Source organism: Bufo gargarizans, chromosome 3 (assembly GCF_014858855.1).
Source record: "Bufo gargarizans isolate SCDJY-AF-19 chromosome 3, ASM1485885v1, whole genome shotgun sequence".
NCBI classification, from domain to species: Eukaryota; Metazoa; Chordata; class Amphibia; order Anura; family Bufonidae; genus Bufo; species Bufo gargarizans.
In genome coordinates this window covers 565,316,559-565,336,501 of record NC_058082.1, presented here as the reverse complement: position 1 = coordinate 565,336,501, position 19,943 = coordinate 565,316,559, and the positions used below count along the sequence as shown (strand labels likewise).

General features: G+C 44.1%; 1 protein-coding gene across 2 annotated transcripts in view; it reads right to left on the bottom strand.

Annotated features, from left to right (window-relative positions):
* The window catches only part of LOC122930707 (interferon-induced GTP-binding protein Mx-like), a 50,411-nt gene that overhangs the window by 8,673 nt on the left and 21,795 nt on the right, over nucleotides 1-19,943 (bottom strand). Inside the window, exons 1-9 of one of the 2 annotated variants that reach the window (XM_044284269.1) lie at nucleotides 19,748-19,867; nucleotides 18,845-18,947; nucleotides 17,836-17,885; nucleotides 12,104-12,293; nucleotides 11,368-11,505; nucleotides 9,177-9,331; nucleotides 8,558-8,696; nucleotides 1,734-1,932; nucleotides 735-813 (exon numbers count right to left, since the gene is read on the bottom strand). In XM_044284269.1, coding sequence (XP_044140204.1) covers nucleotides 735-813; nucleotides 1,734-1,932; nucleotides 8,558-8,696; nucleotides 9,177-9,331; nucleotides 11,368-11,505; nucleotides 12,104-12,293; nucleotides 17,836-17,838 — 903 coding nt within the window. In that variant the 5' untranslated portion in view covers nucleotides 17,839-17,885; nucleotides 18,845-18,947; nucleotides 19,748-19,867. Of the gene's footprint in view, nucleotides 1-734; nucleotides 814-1,733; nucleotides 1,933-8,557; nucleotides 8,697-9,176; nucleotides 9,332-11,367; nucleotides 11,506-12,103; nucleotides 12,294-17,835; nucleotides 17,886-18,844; nucleotides 18,948-19,747; nucleotides 19,868-19,943 lie in introns of those variants that run through there. The other variant, XM_044284268.1, reaches the window with a different exon arrangement.

Genomic DNA, 19,943 nt, shown 5'->3' with positions numbered 1-19,943 from the left:
ATAAAAAAGAGCAGTGAAGGTGTCCATAGACTTTAAAGGGGTTTTCCAAGATTTTAATACTGATGACCTATCCTCAGGATAGGTCATCAGTATCTGATCGGTGGGTGGAGTCTGACACTAAGAACCCCCGCCGATCGCCTGCTCGAGAAGGCAGCAGCACTGGCAGTAGCTCTGCGGCCTTCTCTCAGCTTTTCTTAGGTCACTGACGACACGTTCATGTGTCACGTGGCCTAGGTGCAGCCCAGTAATTGAGGCTGAGCGCGACGCCAAGCACAGCCACTATACAATGTACGGTGCTGTGCTTGGTGAGCTGAGAGAAGGCTGGGGCGCTTACAGAAGCACTGGTGCCTTCCCAAGCAGCTGATCCGTGGGGGTCCAAGGTTTCGGACTCTCATCAATCAGGTACTGATGACCGTTCCTGAGGAAAGGCTGCCACTGGCTGCCACTAGGGGGAGCTTAAGAACTAATTGCATACCGTGTTATTATTGAGTCTAACAATGTAGGCTACAAGTAGCCAGAATTCGATCATTTAGAGGGGTCTTCCAAGTTGGGCAAACAAATAGCTTGGGGAGGGGTTCTGTGGAAATGTGATGAAATAAACAAATCATTACTTACCTGTTAAATCCCATGCTATTCTACAGCTGCTGCACCACCTCAACTTGGAAGACTGTTTTAATCTATGTCTATATCGGGGTCTCTTAACTTAATACACTTTATACACTTTGCATACTTACAGAGATATGGTACACTAGTTCTTTGGTGAGTCTGTCTGCCAGGTGTGGTATGGTGGCTTGCCCACGGTTCAGAAGAACACTTTAAGTAAAAGAATGTCACATTCATAAACTATGTGTGATACAGACAAATCATCATCAAGCCATTCAAGAGTAGCTGGGCAAATATATGCACTCTATACCCTATCCCAGTCATGGCAAACTGTTTTGAGGCCGAGTGTCCAAACTACAACCCAATACCCACTTATTTATCGCAAAGTGCCCACACGGCAATTTAACCTGAATACCAATATAGTATATCTTCCAGGTACTTTATCATTCAGCTATAATAGCCTGCCTGCCTCTGAGTGCCCCCTCTGGAGCATAGGTTCGTCACCACTGCCCTATCCTATACCATGAGAGACGGTTAGCATATCCCATAGGTAAGTTTCTACCTACCCTTGTTTGCCTACATGGCATAACATTTCAAGAGAAGAAACCAAATGTCTCCACCACCCAAGGAAATTGTAGATGAACCAACCAAAGATTCGGCTGGTTCACTTACTTCATAAGGTCCATAGCAGCTGCAGAGGACTCCTCTAGGTGGATTCTGCCCACGGTCACAGTATTATTCAGCCTACCCCTTAATACTTTAATGTCCATGAAAAAAACTGTGGCAATATATGTTTTTTAGTTTTAGTTAGAAGATTAGTTTTACTACTAGTTAATACTGGTTGTTATTATGCAAGTTAGAAACGAAAGTTGTTGGGACTGCTTAACCCTAAAAGGTGTTGTATCTTCCATGTCTGTACCAGGTCTCAGTGTCTACTTTCCTTTTTATTGACTGCGACCCACCAGTTGAGGGCCCTGTCCCAGACTGTTATCTACACATCCCTCCCAGAGAAAACTGCTACACATCCACTATTTGCCCCGCCCTGGACGTATTGTGGGTAGTACCATTGAACAAAGGTTTGTGTCCGATATTGAACGATATTGTGTACGATATTTAAGAGAAACCTTTACCTGAAGTGTTCATGGTTCTCAAAGAAAGCCCTCTCATTTTGTATGGCATCTTCAAGAGAGATGTTACTCTGTACCTCCATTTGCCCTCGACACTTGACCATCATGTAACCTTTCCGAAGGCTGTACACTCGGTTTTGAACTACACGTACAACCTCGACTTCTGCACCTTTATCAACCAGGTCTGGTTTAGTGAGGACTCCTGAGAAATGCAACACAAATATAGATACATTGTATAAATAGGTATCATATCTTAAAGGGGATCTTTGGGATTTTTATATGGATGGCCTATTCTCAGGATAGACCATCAATATCGGATCAGCGCGTGTCCAAAACCTGGCACCCCTAACTATCCTGTCTCCACATACACACAGTTTTACACCAGGTTTCCATAACAACCCAACCATTTTTCTTCACTGCTGTAGGTTAGCTTTAAAGGGGCAGGGAGCTGTGGATGACACTGTTAAGGGAGCGGAGTGCTGTGGAGGTCACAGTTCAGGGGGAAGGTAGGGTGGCCATTCAGGCCACCCTCAAAAGACGGACCTAAAAATCCCGCCCCCAGGTCACGCTAAGCCACTCCGCAGCCAACAGGGATTGAAAAAGATGAAGGTAAAAATCAACGTCTGTCAGCTGCAGGGGATCGAGGGAGGGTAACTTTCTCCCTGCAGCTCATGATCAGACAGTACAGTGCTGCTGTCTAAGAGTGAGCTGTTCATAAGAACATCCCTGTGTCCCTCCAAGTCCTGCACCGGACGGAGGACAGGGAGTCTGAAAACTGGACTGTCCGGCCTAAAACCGGACCTCTGGCCACCCTAGGGGCAGGCTGCTGTGGAGGTCACAGTTAAGAGGACGGTCCGCTATGGAGGTCACTGTTAAGGGGCAGATTTCTGTAGAGGCCACTGTTAAGGGGAAGGGGTGTTGTAGAAATCACTGTTAAGGAGATGAGGTACTGTGGAGATCACTAATGAAGGGGCGGCCGCTGTGGAGGTCACTGTTAAAGGGGCGGGATGCTGTTGAGGTCACTGTTAAAGGGGCGGGCTGCTGTTGAGGTCACTGTTAAAGGGGCAGGCTTTTGTGGAGGTCGCTGATAAGGGGGCGGGATGCTGTGGAGGTCACTGTTGAAGGGGCGGGCACTGTGGAGGTCTCTGTTAAGGGGACAGGGAACTGTGGAGGTCCCAGTTAAGGGGACAGTCCACTATGGAGGTCCGTGTTAATGGGCGGGGTGCTGTAGAGGTCACTGTTAAGGGGGCGGGATGTTGTGGAGGTCACATTTTAAGGGAACAGAGCTCTGTAGAGGTCACTGTTATGGGGGCGGGTTATTGTGGAAATCACTGTTAACGAGACGGAGTAGTGTGGAGGTCACTAATAAAGAGGCGGACGCTGTGGAGGTCACTGTTAAAGGGGAGGGCGCTGTGGATGTTACTGTTAAAGGGGCGGGGTACTGTAGATGTCACTGTTATAGTGGATACTGTTGATATCTTTTAACGACACACACAAACATTAAATGAAATAGATGAAGCTACACTTTCCTGTGGCTAAGCATTTCTGTAGCCCAGGACACAATGTAGAACATATGAAAGTTCTCATATTAAAAGGTAACTTCAAATCCCAAAAAGCTAGAAGAATTTGGGAATACAAATTTATAACACTGCTTGACACTTTGAATACTGGACTGAATTTGTCCCCGGGATTTATGACACACTACAAGATCTAAGGAGTCTTCTGAAGACATAGTCGGGGCACCAGGTCTCTGAGATAACATCATTTTAGAGACCATAAAACTTTCACACCCCTTATCTGTAAGATAATTAAGGACTCATTCTCAAGATCTTTAATATGTTGTTCTGTTGTTTTTTTTCTGTTTTTTTTTTTTTTTTTCAAATGTCCATTCATTTCCCCCATGCCTCTGTTCTTATTGTATATATATTGCTGTTTCTTCATATATTCTTGTAGTACGCCTGATGAAGAGACTGGTGATGTCGCGAAAGCTCGCTATGTAACATCATTGCTTCTATTTTTGTTAGCCATTAAAAGGTATCAAACCTGCAATACTCTTATTTTGTTTCTCTTAATGAGAGCACTAAACTATGAAATAGATGAAATATACCCGTGCAAAGCCGATTCCTTCTGCTAGTTTGAAATAAAAGAAGAAGCAAATACGTGTTGATTAAAGACATCCTGCCTACCACATATGTTCCTCTATAGGCTGCAGACAAACATTGCATCCTCGGATCCTGCAGGCATGTGTTTTTGCTTCCATCCATCAGGATCTGACTACACAGCGCTAGCTCCTGCCTGTGCCTGTTCCACTATGCTGAAAGCTTACATGCGGGACTTATACCTTAGCGAAGCAGGCACAGGAAGGAGCCGCTCAGCTAACCCTGCCATAGCACATGGGTACAGTTAATTAAAAGTTTAGTTACTCTTTAACATATTTTTAAAGAATTTCTGATGATGTTGTTTTTAATGTTCTATGTATTTCATATATTAAAACAAAAAAGATAAAATTTGGCAGTTTTCGCCACTACGTCTAATAATTGGCACCACTTCTTGTTCTGTACAAATCCCTTTACTGCAGTTAACTCATTCTAATCCTGCCTTATAATGATATCACCTCTGTCTATAGATAAGACAGGATCCACCATTCACAGTAGGTGATTGTCAGAGATGATCTATTCTTCCCTTGTACAATGACCTCTGCACAGGTCACAGAGCATGCCTAGAAAACTTTCCAATGTAAGCCAATGAGGTCCCCTCCTGACCATTGTGTCTATGGACCTTAGGGCTGCCGTAAAGCAATTTTCTTAATGCTTTCTAAATGCTGTTAAGAACAGCTCAGGTAAGATGGCCGCCCCCATAACCATGTTCAGAAAATAGAATTAAAAAATCTGTGATCAGAAAATAATCATGCTATCATGTAACTCTTTGGGCTCATGCACACGACCGTATGTATTTTGCGGTCTTCAAAAAATATGGATGACGTCCGTGTGCATTCCGTATTTTGTGGAACGGAACAGCTGGCCCCTGATAGAACAGTCCTATCCTTGTCCGTAATGCAGACAATGATAGGACATGTTCTATTTTTTTGCAGAACGGAAATACGCACGTATGGAAACGGAATGCACACGGAGTAACTTCTGTTTTTTTTTGCAGACCCATTGAAATGAATGGTTCCGCATATGTTCCTCAAAAAAACGGAACGGACACGGAAAGAAAATAAATTTGTGTGCATGAGCCCTTAAAGGCTATGGACACCTCCAGCGCAATATTTTGATGGTTGTATTTTACTCATTTTAGGCTAATCAAAGTTTTTAGAAGTTTTTGTGATACATGTGTTTAAAATCAGTCTATTTGCAGATTGTCCCTCCTGAGTTCTATCAACTGAGCCTTATCTCTATTCTCCTGACAGCTCATAAACACTCCTTTATGCCACATTCTTATCAGTCTGATAACAGGTTAGCTATAATCAGCGTTTATGAGATCAGGAGATCAGAGCTTCATATGAGCCATCCGCAGAGGGAACTCAGGAAGGACAGTCTTCAAATAGACTGATTCTTAACTGCATGCAGTACAAAAACTTCTAAAATGTTTACTAAAAAACTATTGAAAAAATTATTATTAGCCCAAAATGAGTATAAACCAATCATAAAAAAGAGCAGTGAAGGTGTCCATAGACTTTAAAGGGGTTTTCCAAGATTTTAATACTGATGACCTATCCTCAGGATAGGTCATCAGTATCTGATCGGTGGAGTCCGACAGTAAGAACCCCCGCCGATCGCCTGCTCAAGAAGGCAGCAGCACTAGCAGTAGCTCTGCGGCCTTCTCTCAGCTTTTCTTAGGTCACTGATGACACGTTCATGTGTCACGTGGCCTAGGTGCAGCCCAGTAATTGGGGCTGAGCGCGATGCCAAGCACAGCCACTATACAATGTACGGTGCTGTGCTTGGGGAGCTGAGAGAAGGCTAGGGCGCTTACAGAAGCACTGGTGCCTTCTGAAGCAGCTGATCCGTGGGGGTCCAAGGTTTCGGACTCTCATCAATCAGGTACTGATGACCGTTCCTGAGGAAAGGCTCAGGTCACAGAGCATGCCTAGAAAACTTTCCAATGTAAGCCAATGAGGTCCCCTCCTGACCATTGTGTCTATGGACCTTAGGGCTGCCGTAAAGCAATTTTCTTAATGCTTTCTAAATGCTGTTAAGAACAGCTCAGGTAAGATGGCCGCCCCCATAACCATGTTCAGAAAATAGAATTAAAAAATCTGTGATCAGAAAATAAAAACAGATTAGAAAAAAATTAATTTTGGTGACACATTTTCTTTAAGACAGACCCTCAATATCTGTTCCTCTGGTAGGAGCTGTGGAGTCCAGTATCCAGAATACGAGCATTACCTCCAGAGTCTATTTCCTCGCACCCTCTAGTTTTGTTGCTTAACCTTCTGAATAATATTCTTTTTCCTCACTTAGTCTGGTAAGTTTCCTGGAGTTCCTCACTGGCTGCTCATATCTAGGGTTGCCACCTTTTCTTGAAGCCAAACCCAAACACGGGTGGAACGCATCGGGACCGGAAGTTGCGTTTCACAGGCCGGAAGTGGGTCCAGCTGTGGAGCGCAAGCTGTAACTGAGGAACGGGCCAAGCAGACAGGATATCAGAGAGGACAGTAGGGTAAAAGGAAACACAAGGAGGAACTATAGTAAAAGAAAACATTTAAAGGAGGGAGGGCGTGTCTGAAGACAGCGCCGCCATGCGCTAGCATCACAGCTGTTCATCCCCGCTGCTGACACCTCATCGGCCGCCGCCGCTGACTGACACCTGACGCCGCCGCTCACCGCCAGCTGTCAGGTGTGCAAGTCTGCAGTTTAAATCCTGTGCCCGGGTCTGAGAAAGGCTTGTACCCGGGCACAGGATTACAAACCCTACTCATATCCCACCTTACACACTGGAAGTAACCAAGCCCAGGATGAGCCTAACCCTGCTCGGTGATGGTTATTTAGGGCGTGAAGTTAACCCTGTGGTCCAGCCAGAAGTTGCAGAACATAGTGTATGTCATGACAGGGGGGAGGGATAAGTGCTGCCCTAAACTCCACCCCACCTCTGTCCCTGCCTACTTGCACGGCCCATCCTAACCGACGGCGTACAACTTGGCGGCAGTCCTTCGCTTAGATACTTGCAGGCAGGCCCGGCGCTACCATAAGACAGACCAGGCTGTCTTAGGGCGCACCCGGCGCAGAGAAGGTGTGGGCGGAAAAAAAAGAACTTTAAAAAAAAAACCCTGCGCAGCTGTGCTGCGCGTGTGCAGCCGCGGCAGCAGCTCACTCACAGAGCAGCACGGCTGTTCAGGAGGTGTGATTGGCGTGGCTCGCGGCGGCGGGCAGCAGCAGGGACTGGAGGGAGCTGGTGGTGACTCATGCTGTGAGTCACACACAGCCAGACTGCCGACTGGAGTGGTAGGTGAGCGCTAGTGGCAGGGGGGGGGGAGAAATGTGACACAATAGGGGTCATGGGGGTGATGTAAAAAAGGAGGGGGTGATGTGCCATGGAGTGGGAGAAATGTGACATGAAGAGGGAGAAATGTGACATAGGGGGAGAAATGTGACATGGGGGGTGATTTGACATGGAGGGGGAGAAATGTGACATAGGGGGGTGATTTTACATGGAGGGGGAGAAATGTGACATGGGGGCTGATGGCTGACATGGGGGCATGATGGCTGACATGGGGGCAATGAGGGCTGACATGGGGGCAATGAGGGCTGACATGGGGGCAATGAGGGCTGACATGGGGGCAATGAGGGCTGACATGGGGGCAATGAGGGCTGACATGGGGCAATAATGGCTGACATGGGGGCATGATGGCTGACATGGGGGTCTGATCTGAGGTCTGATTAACATTGGGGATCTGATTGCTGTTTTTTTTCTTATTATCTTCCTCTAAAACCTAAGTGCGTTTATGGGCCAGTGCGTCTTAGAGGGCGAAAAATACGGTCCTCAAACCAGCGTCACATGACCCCTCCCCAGCAACTCAGAACAGCTGAGCGCCGACTCATCAATATCGGCGCTCAGTTCCCCACGTGCTCGTTGCCTAGGGGATGGAGGACGCCAGCCACGCCGAGGAAGCGTGTGCGGCCGGGTCCTCCCCGCCCTCTGGTTTGCTCCTCTTCACTAGCCGGATGCTGCAGAGGGGAAACGCGTTACAGTGTCCCAACTTTTGTCGGCCCCCGGACTGAACCTGGATTCATGATACCACTGCAAATGAAGGTGATGGTGGCTGACTGTTAATGGCCGGACATGTAATGGTCGTAGAGGCAGCAAATATCCTTCTGTTAAGTGCCTGGAAATGGTCCAGGCAGAGACAGGAGTATGTAATGAAGCTGTCAACTGTGTCTGGATTGTGGTCAATAAAACTGCGGAAGCTGTTAGTCCTCGTCAATGGATTAAACAATCCTTTCTACTGGTGGTCTGTCCCCCAACACCTCCGTTTTTACTTGGCTGCACATCGACAACCATTTTGTATCCTGGATAAACCTTTTAAGCAGGGGCGTAACTACCATAGCGGCAGACCATGCGACTGCTATGAGGCCCAGGGCAAGAGGGGACCCAGATGGGATTGTCTTTTCTTCTACTGGGGGAAAAAACTTGTTCAGGACTCTACACTCTAAAGAAACAACTTTTATCAAACGAGGCAGTAGAAAAAATGGCCCAAGGGTCATTGAAAGGGGTTTAAACGGAAACCCTTCTGTCCTGTGTGGGGGCCTGGTTAGATCCTTGCTATGGGGCCCTTACTTCTCTATGTACGCCACTGCTTTTAAGTATTCAAAAACTATTAATGTTACCTATAGTTCGATCTCCAGTTGGATCCACTTCTCGGGCCATTTCCAGAACTTCTGTTGTTGCTATATCCACATTACTGGGAACCACAGCCAGATTAATGGTTTCTTGTCTCGTTATGTATTTTCTTATTATCTGCTTGATCTGCAGATGTGAGTTTAACATATAATATATTATTACTGCACCTTGGTGAATGTCCACCAATTTTATTCTAAATAGGTCCAAAATTCTGACATGATTATTTTCTTTAAATATCTTTACAGAGGTCAGAGTTTTTCTGATACAGAGCTACGAACCCCCCCTGATAAAATTATATTTGCAACCACCACTACAGGGCACTTACTGCATACAGATTTTACATTAAACTCAGTAATAAAAGTGTATACAGTTAAGTTCCCCCTAGTGGTGGCTTCAGGAAGCCAACATTTTATTATTTAACTATTTACAAAGGGAAGCTCTGGATCAGTAAAACATACTTCCACACATCTAAGGATATTAAGAAATTTACATGGTGTTTAAAGGTAAACACACACTTCAGAAATATTCACTGCAGCATATTAATGATAATGTATATCACTATGTCAATTTATTTTTGGGGTGTTTGCGGTGCTGTTTCTGACAAACCTGCTGTCCAATGTCCTTGGGTTGATTGGGCAAAGCAATCCTTGTGATCCCTGGAAGATCAATCAGAGTCAAATCTGGGACATTTGGAGAGATGATTTCCAATGTTATGAGTTCATGACTGATTCCTTTTCCTGCACCAGCTACAATGTCTTGTGCTAGAAAGAAAAATTGTAAGAATAAAATCATTTTTTATCTAAATAGGTGCAAATTTCTGATGTCATATATTTTTTTTTCATATGTCCTGCTTAGAGCTCCAAATACTCTGCATTGCAAAAAAATTAAATGCTAAAAGTTTTGCAGCCTACAATCAGCACTAGAGGGAGCTCAGGAGCTTACTGCATACTGTGCTACTATTGAATTTAATCATGACTAGTATAAAGTAAGCTACATTGCACACATTGATAGCCCTGGTCACTCTACCTCTCTGCCCCAAAACTACCAAAAATTCCTCTTTTAATATCAAATTTACATAAACCCAAACCGTTGTGTGGTCAACTCGAAGGAAAGTGTTGCAAAAAATTGCTGTTATTAGTTAAGACAGGCCAATGGAGTCCTAATGGCAGCCATACTAGTTTTCACCCAACTGTAACACAAACTCATGGTTAGGGTTAGTGTCTTAAGTCCCATGGTTTTGCCGTAAATCACAGCAAAACCAAAACTAAGCAGGAGCAGGAAGTTTAATAAAATGGTCACATGATCATGGTCCTTCATCCAGACAATGCAGAGGAGTAGAGCTAAAACTGATCAGTATGTATGTGACATGGGGCACATTTATAGACGCCGGTCTTAATAAAGCCCTGCACTGGCAGTGGATCCTCCACAGTTATGTAGAGGCGCCTACATAACTTCGGCGGATCCACCACCGCTTCTTAATGTAAGAATACTTCCTAGCTGGGCCTACTGGCCTACTGTTTAATAAATTACCCCCTATGGGCGTATTGTGTATATAGTCTAGTTTGTGTGTAGTAGATGTGTACCAGAGATGTCTGATGCTGGATGGTATAAAGTCCTAGTGTGACAAATAAAGAGGACCTGGGAGCAGAGAAGTTGTAATTTAAAAGAGGGGTCTGGTCTGGGGTTTGGATTAATTTTGAGATATGCTCTGAGGTCTGGAATCATTTTGGGAACCCAGGTCTGAAGTTATTTAGGCATGTGAGGCCTGAATTACCCTATTTTTTTCAGACACACCTGGCAATAAGACAAATACAGGTTTTAGACAAAATAAAACAGTTCAGCATTAATAACATGTTACCTTTGTTCTATTCGTCATTATGATTATGGTAATATCAAATATATATACTTTTCCACTGTAAAAACACTAATAACTTATATGCATCCTGCCAGCATGTCCCCATTAGCCTCTATGTTGGCTGACATTGGAGCCTGATGAAACCTGCTCTCTCAAGCTTATCTTGTTTTAAATTAGATTAAATTCTTAGTTTTCAAACAAGACCTGGCTCACATCTCAAGTTGCAATGCAGACTGAGATATAGCTGTTACCAGCAAGGAAGTGTCTCATATCTCCATAGCTACAGACGTGAACTCTGTCTGGAATAATAGATGCAGGGGCCTTTAAGATGTATTTTTAATTTCATAAAATTGTGTCTTGTAGTCTGAAAAATGCTGTCATTTTAGGATCCGAACGGAGTTCTGCAATTATGTGGTGTCTGAGGGGTTCCATCACAGTTTCTATCATTTTGGCAGCAAACATAGCAGTATTCTTATCGGCTAATCTAATGGAACTGCTCACAGGGTCTCCAAATGGACTCTGTTAGCAGTGGGAACGAATCCAAAAAGGATGTCACCATCAGATGACATGTCTAACATGCCTATTACATTGTGCCAAATGTATTATACCATGGGCTCCATTTTGATAAATTTTCATTATTTTAATGATGCTATTGATAAATCTCCATAATATTTTGCTGTAGGGTTGGACTTTATGCTCATTTGCTTTGAGAAGGCATCTTTAAGCAATTTGGGGAGGTGCTGTCAGAATGGGGTGGGGCTTACAATGTCTAGTGATTTGGGAACCAAGTGGTAGTAAGAAAACAGTGGTCAGCAGACATTTATCAAGAACTGGCATTGCAGTGCCCCTCTAATTTTCAGAAATGAGCTTAGATTGGTTGTCGTGGTTGGTTGTATTAGACAATTTTAGTAAATTAAACCATTGATTTGTTTTCTCTCATACCTTTCCTAACTTCAGACTCTACTGCGGATGGTCCTCCAAGATTTATTTTTGTATTTCTGTAAGAAATGTTCCCAAACCATTGGGAGTTCTGAGCAGATTTTTTCAGCTTGAGTTCAAGGGGGCAACGTGTGACAATACCTGTAGAAAAAAATCCAAAATAATCAAAAGGTTTGTATCTTCCTTTGAAATACAGAATTTCAAATCAACAAGTGGTTTCCCTTCCATTAGTTTAGACCACCAGAGAAATAGGCATTAAACCCCCACTTACTCTAGACTACAAGGAAATCTGCCGTTAACCCATCCTCTACCCTAGACCACCAGGAAAGTTAGCATTAAACCATTCACTACCCTGGACCACAGGGAATCTGGCATTAATCCTTCCACTACCCTAGACCACCATGGAAGCTTCTGTTGTTATCTCCATTGCCCAGGTGGTCCACCTAGGGTATGTGTACACCAAACGATACATGCCATGTGTCTAGTAGGTGCATTCAGTGCTTAAATGCTGCCCTCTTAATGTAAAGCAAAGTGTGGGATCATCATAACCTTGGTTGAGTTAGGGTGTATTTAAGAAACACTATCCTAAACCACCAGGGGAGTTGGAACCCTTCCATTGCTCCAGACCACTAGGGAACCTGACATCAACTATTTCCCTACACCAGACTACCAGGTAGGTCTGAAATGAGAATGAAATATCTTAAAGTTCAAACCCAGTGACATATACAGAGTTTCTTACCAACACCTCTGGGAAGTGTGACTCCAGACAGAGCCTCCAGAACTGAGCTTTTACCAGAACTTTGATCACCAATGACAGCAATCGCTGGTAATGCCAGATCCTTCTCCACCCCAAATGCCCGAAGTGAGTCAATGAGGTCAATACATGGACGGATCTTCTCTTGAAATTGCTCATTCATAAGTGTAACTCCCTGTAATTCGAAAATAAATAATAATTTGCACAGGATAAATAGATAGATGAGCACTGTACAATACTTAATTTCTCCTGTGGGGGCACTGCAGGTAAATTGAACACATACTGTCAGGTTTCTTTACAGTTTACAGTGGATCTCAGGGAGTTCCAGCAGGGGGAGACTTTGCAATTAGCTTTTTGGCAACTAGAAGGAAATAAATTTGTAATTAGACCAGTCAGAGCTGGACCGCACTTCTGGCAATTCAAGCAAATGCCAGATGGGCGGGTGTTGGCAGTGGGCCGCACAGTCAGTGGCTCTTCTTTCCTGGCAGGATCCTGTAGATCTGCTCCCTTTCCAGTTGTAACGCCCCAGAGTGGCATTACCACTTCTTCACCCCGCTACTGTCTTTAATGGGCTAATATCATGTCATCTTATGTATTTTGTTCAGGTCCACTACACTGTGCATTCCTAATCTGTTTGTAACTGTTATGGTAAAATGTAATGTGCCTGGTTCACCAGCAGGTGGCAGCAAACACGGCAGAGCTACAGTTAGGTAGAATGGAGCTTTCCATTCCATTCTAACCCCCCTCTGTGGAGAAGTGGGCGAGTCCCACTTCCTGCAGGAAGGGTGGGGATCAGTTTTAGTTAGTCTAGCTTAACCCCTGCTGGGGGAAGGAGGGTGTGCTGCGCACGTCTCTGATGGACATGGCCAGGCCAATCCAAGCCAGCCAGAGCACCGTCAGCTCTGCTGGATGTGGAGGCCACAGCTTAAAGCCTCAGGAGCCAGGAGGAAAGTTCCCTAGCCTAATTAAGAGACAGACTACAAAGAGAGAAGTTGCAGCATAAAGAAGAAGCTAAGTCAGCACAGCAGCTTAAAATTAGAATTTTGTGAAAAGGTCCAATATTCTAGTCTCAAAGTGTCACCCTCTAGTCAGCTAATTAATCCATACCCCCTGAGCAAAGGGGACCTCAAAATTGTGACTTTGGGGTTTCATAAGCTGTAAGCCATAATCATCCAAATTATAACAAATAAAGGCTTGAAATATCTCGCTTTGCATGTAATGAGTCTCATGTGTTAGTTTCACCATTTAAGTTGAATTACTGAAATAAATGAACTTTGCACGATATTCTAATTTTTCGAGTTTCACCTGTATGCGGATCTGGACAGCACACAGTGTACAGGACTGTCCACATCTTTTGCATCCCCATTGAAGTGAATCCGAGCCACAAAGAATGCAGATTAAATGCAGACGAAAAATACGGTATGTTCTTGTGCATGAGCCCTAAGGGAGAAGTGCTCTGTGCTCGCAGAGAGGAGACGGCCACTCATATGCAGCAGCACAATCCTGCCGAGGAATCCTGGGGCCTGCCCTCTTCTACAGCCTATGGGCTCATGCGCACGGCCGGGCCGTTTTTTTGCGGTCCGCAATTTGCGGAACGGAACAGGAGGCCCATTATAGAAATGCCTATTCTTGTCCGCAAAACGGACAAGAATAGGACAGGACTCATAATTTTTGCGGAGCCACGGAACGGAGCAACGGATGCGGACAGCACACTTGTGGTGCCTTGTGTTTAAGTGTGTGTTTATCCGTTACTAGGTTATAATAGGACTTGTAGTACCTCAGTGTTTCACTTTGTATTTATTTATTACTTGGTTATGCTGGGACTTGTAGTACCTCTGTTCTCCACCTTATATTTATTTACATAGTTATGATGAGACTTGTAGTACCTCTGTTCTCCACTCTATATGCATTTACTTGGTTATGCTGGGACTTGTAGTACCTCTGTTCTCCACTCTATTCTTATTTACTTGGTTATGCTGGGACTTGTAGTACCTCTGTTCTCCACTCTATTCTTATTTACTTGGTTATGCTGGGACTTGTAGTACTTCTGTTCTCCACTCTATATGTATTTACTTGGTTATGCTGGGACTTGTAGTACCTCTGTTCTCCACTCTATTCTTATTTACTTGGGTATACTGGGACTTGTAGTACCTCTGTTCTCCACTCTATTTTTATTTACTTGGTTATGCTGGGACTTGTAGTACCTCTGTTCTCCACTCTATTTTTATTTACTTGGTTATGCTGGGACTTGTAGTACCTCTGTTCTCCACTCTATTTTTATTTACTTGGTTATGCTGGGACTTGTAGTACCTCTGTTCTCCACTCTATTCTTATTTACTTGGTTATGCTGGGACTTGTAGTACCTCCGTTCTCCTCTATTCTTATTTACTTGGTTATGCTAGGACTTGTAGTACCTCTGTTCTCCTCTATTCTTATTTACTTGGTTATGCTAGGACTTGTAGTACCTCTGTTTTCCACTCTATATTTATTTACTTGGTTATGCTTGGACTTGTAGTACCTCTGTTCTCCACTCTATTTTTATTTACTTGGTTATGCTGGGACTTGTAGTACCTCTGTTCTCCACTCTATTTTTATTTACTTGGTTATGCTGGGACTTGTAGTACCTCTGTTCTCCTCTATTCTTATTTACTTGGTTATGCTAGGACTTGTAGTACCTCTGTTCTCCTCTATTCTTATTTACTTGGTTATGCTGGGACTTGTAGTACCTCTGTTTTCCACTCTATATTTATTTACTTGGTTATGCTTGGACTTGTAGTACCTCTGCTCTCCACTCTATATTTATTTACTTGGTTATGCTGGGACTTGTAGTACTTCTGTTCTCCACTCTATATGTATTTACTTGGTTATGCTGGGACTTGTAGTACCTCTGCTCTCCACTCTATATGTATTTACTTGGTTATGCTGGGACTTGTAGTACCTCTGCTCTCCACTCTATATTTATTTACTTGGTTATGCTGGGACTTGTAGTACCTCTGTTCTCCACTCTATATGTATTTACTTGGTTATGCTGGGACTTGTAGTACCTCTGCTCTCCACTCTATATTTATTTATTTTTTTGGTTGTGCTGGGACACGTAGTACTTCATTGCGCCACTGTACAGTTTGTGACTAGAGTATGCTGGAGCATGTAGTTCTAACAAAGTTAGCAGCAGAGTAGACAGATGTCTAATGCTCAAATGTAGATCACCAATATATAAGAGTCAGTATTATGGGAATGATCAATTGTAGTTATTAAAATGTAACTTTTAATTAATTAATTATCTAAAATAACCTACCCTTAGATAAACCAAGATATACATAGATGTGAGAAAAATTATTATAATGAATAGGAACACAAAAGTGCACGGCGGCACTGATATAAATAAACCGTGGTCCTACCACTCTGGCGACAGGTCCCTTGGTTTAGCAGCCCAGGTCCATTAGAGACGGATGTTAGCTTACATGGGCTATGATAATCATGCATTGTCGGGGTGGTTAACTACACCTATTCACCCCTAGATGAGCCCCTGTGGTGGCCCTAGCCTAATGTAACAGAGCAGCCTCACCACAGGGCACTCGTCCTTAAAAGGGCGACCCCGTCCGTAACCTGTCCCTAACCCAAGCCCTGTATTTCCCTACTCTATTCCCGACATGCATGTTTCATATTTGCATCATAATCATCAGGGGACAGAGACTCAGGATCTGTAGGAAAAAAGACAAAACAACAAGAACAATGCCTTCACCAAACTGATTACTCAATGTAACATTTAAAATCGATTATATTTAATTACCTTTAGGCCTCTTTCACATGAGCGTGTCCGGATGCGTTGCGGCAAACCCGCGCGAGTAGCTACGCAATTGCAGTCAGTTTTGACTGCGATTGCGTTCCGTTGTTCAGTTTTTATCGCGCGGGTGCAATGCGTTTTGCACGCGCGTGATAAAAAAATGAATGTGGTACCCAGACCCAAACTTCTTCACAGAAGTTCAGGTTTGGGTTCAAGGTTGTGTAGATTGTATTATTTTCCCTTATAACATGGGTATACGGGAAAGTAATAGCATTCTGAATACAGAATGCATAGTAAAATAGCGCTGGAGGGGTTAAAAAATAAATAAATTTTTTTAACTCACCTTAATCCACTTGTTCGCGCAGCCCGGCATCTCTTCTGTCTTGTTCTGTGAGGAATAGGACCTTTGATGACGTCACTGTGCTCATCACATGGTCCGTCACATGATCTTTTACCATGGTGATGGATCAAGTGACGGACCATGTGATGAACGTAGTGACGTCATCAAAGGTCCTATTCCTCACAGAACAAGACAGAAGAGATGCCGGCTGAGCGAACAAGTGGATTAAGGTGAGTTAAATTATTTATTCTTTTTTTTAACCCCTCTATCCCTATTGTACTATGCATCTGTATTCAGAATGCTATTATTTTCCCTTATAACTATGTTATAAGGGAAAATAATAAAGATCGGGTCCCCATCCCGATTGTCCCCTAGCAACCGTGCGTGAAAATCGCACCGCATCCGCACTTGCTTGCAATTTTTTCACGCAGCCCCATTCGCTTCTATGGGGCCTGCGTTGCGTGAAAAACGCACAATATAGAGCATGCTGCGATTTTCACGCAACGCACAAGTGATGCGTGAAAATCACCGCTCATGTGCACAGCCCCATAGAAATGAATGGGTCCGGATTCAGTGCGGGTGCAATGCGTTCACCTTACGCATTGCGTGGAATTCTCGCCCATGTGAAAGGGGCCTAATAGATGATCTCAAGGTAGGTCATGTAAAAGGTAGGTGGAACAACAGAAAATCCCCCACCTACAAATACTTTAGGGCATAACGGCAAAACCGGGCTATAGATATCAGCCCTGCTGTCATAATGTTGTGGGTTTGAATAGCCCGCCGTCTCAGAGCACAGGACGGCGGCGTCCGCAACAACTTGCAAATATGAAACATGCATGTCGGGAATAGAGTAGGGAAATACAGGGCTTGAGTTAGGGACAGGTTACGGACGGGGTCGCCCTTTTAAGGACGAGTGCCCTGTGGTGAGGCTGCTCTGTTACATTAGGCTAGGGCCACCACAGGGGCTCATCTAGGGGTGAATAGGTGTAGTTAACCACCCCGACAATGCATGATTATCATAGCCCATGTAAGCTAACATCCGTCTCTAATGGACCTGGGCTGCTAAACCAAGGGACCTGTCGCCAGAGTGGTAGGACCACGGTTTATTTATATCAGTGCCGCCGTGCACTTTTGTGTTCCTATTCACTATAATAATTTTTCTCACATCTATGTATATCTTGGTTTATCTAAGGGTAATCTATTTTAGATAATTAATTAATTAAAAGTTACATTTTAATAACTACAATTGATCATTCCTATCTGCCAGTATTCCCTGCTTGTTCAGTGTCTGTATATGCTAATGTCTGTATATGCTCCTTATAGCACATGAATCCCTTATGATTCCTATCATTTGATAGCAGCCCGTGCGTTGGGCCATTCCTTCCATTTGCATCCCTTTCTTCCCAGAATTCCAGAGGAGCAAGCATGGCCTATAAGTTTCCTCAAGCTTCCCAAGGAGAGATAGTAACCCCCCAAATCAAAAACCATTAGGGCATGCATGATGCAGCTTTAGAATGGAGAATATGATCCCTCGTGGAGCTGCATATGGCTGCAGTGGCGGTCTGTTCTGCGGTTAATGTATGTGCTCCTTACCATATTGTCTTGATCTGGAAGGTCGGGGGAAGAAGCAGAGGAATCAAAGCCTGGAATTTATATAGAAAAAAAAGCCTTTACTAAACAGCAGCCTCAGTTTTGGGCAGTATACATATGTGCCATTTTTGCTGGGTTCGTTTGTTGCATTGTTTGCCATACCATGAGACAAAAAACTGCAACGTGTAAGTGCACCCTTTAACCCTTTGAGGACCATAAGATTATCGTCATCAGTATAAAAATAATTATATTTTTTCCCCTTTAAGAATGTATTTGAACAATAAATAAAGCTAGATCCATTTGTTGATAAGAACTAATATTTTGACTGAAACCCAAAAAAATAAAAAGTATTTTAAGTTCTTAATCAGATGATACAGGCAATTAAAAACATGGGACAAATACGTCTCTTGGTCGGTCCTCAAAGGGTTAAGAAGTTGTCCCACCAGAAGATCTTTGTTCTTCTATTCTCTCCATGGTATAGGTCAGGGGTAGGCAACCTCCGGCTCCCAGCTGTTGTGAAACTACAATTCCCAGCATGCTCCATTCATTTCTATGAGAGTTCTTAGAAGAGCAGAGCAAGTATGGATACTGGGAGTTGTAGTTTTTTACAACAGCTGGGAGCCGGAGGTTGCCTACCCCTGGTATAGGTAATGAGCATTTGATCGGTGGGGATCACAAAAACTAGGTTCCGGAGTCCCTGAAATAAATGGAGTGGTGATGGCACATAAGCACTGCATCTCCACTCAGCTCCATGGGACTGCCGAAGAGCAGAAATATAGAGCTTGGCTATCTGGTGGTCCTATAGAGTTGAAAGGAGTGGAGACCTCGCATGATCACTGCATTAATTCCGGGGACTCCGACACCTTATTTCTGTGATCAGTGGAGAGGGCTTTCCACTAGGAACTCTACCGATCAGATAGTTATCTCCTATCCCATGGAGAAGGGATAAGCTCTTATGGTGGGGCGACCTCTTGAAACCAGCAGATATCTCAGTCTATAGACTATACCCTACCTTGTTGAAATAAAGGCCTCCGAGCTGGGTTCCTTTCTGTGGATTCTGGCGCAGGAGCTGGCTGAAATGTAAATTGATCTGGCTGATACGGGCCAGAGGGTCCCTATGGCAGAAGAGTCAAGGAAAGAAAACGTTAAGTTGGACTGGAGAGAAGAGCTTCAAAACTGTGGCATTAGAAAATCATGAAGGTGTTTTATAGCAGCCTGTATTATGTGAATGGCTGGGGAGGGTACAAGTTCCTCATTCCTGCCCTACAGACTGTATTCTGTGAATGCACAGATGTGCTATATGACCAAAAGTATGTGGACACCATGGGTGTAACTAGGTCATGCTGGGCCCCATAACAAACTTGTGAATGGGCCCGTCTTCCCCCTCGAACATGATTATTAGGGGGTATTTCATGAGCACCACAGTAGGAAATGTAGTTAAATTTTTAAAAAATACCCAATATCTGCCTGTAAAATCCTGCACCGTTCTTGATTCGACAGTCCGGTGGTCCCTTCCGTTCAGACAGTGGTTTAGGACCTCAGAATTTTGGTGTGGATGCCTATAAACCGCCGCTGGAGGTTTACAGCCATGACCACAACAAAAGTGGGTATATCCCTTCATGCAGGAGTGTTCGGACATACGCCGATTGAATCCCCGCAGTTGTCCGCTCACAGTTTAGCTCCGTTTAATGGAGCTAAGCAGCGAGCAGGTCTACAGCATCCAAAGTGAGCAATGCCAGCAGAAACTGAGTTGGATCCTGTAATGGTATATGCAGGGAGTTATAACCGCGTCAGTGTGAACATACCCTTAAGTATTCTCCTGCTCGTTACAATTGCAGTACCAGAGATACACAAAAACCAAATATATACATATATGCACACACTCACACTCGTACACACTCATGCTTACACTAACCTTCTATGATCTTGCAGGGAGGTAATCTCTTCATTTATTACACCCCTACCCCAGGAGAGTTATGAAGGGGGTCAGGTCAGGAAGGAGCAGAGAGCAGCATAGCAGCTTACGTTACATAGAGGAGGAGGAGGAGGACACAGTACGACAATACTGTACTGACGATTTCCTTGTCCCAAAGTCCGTGCTGTGAGCCCTG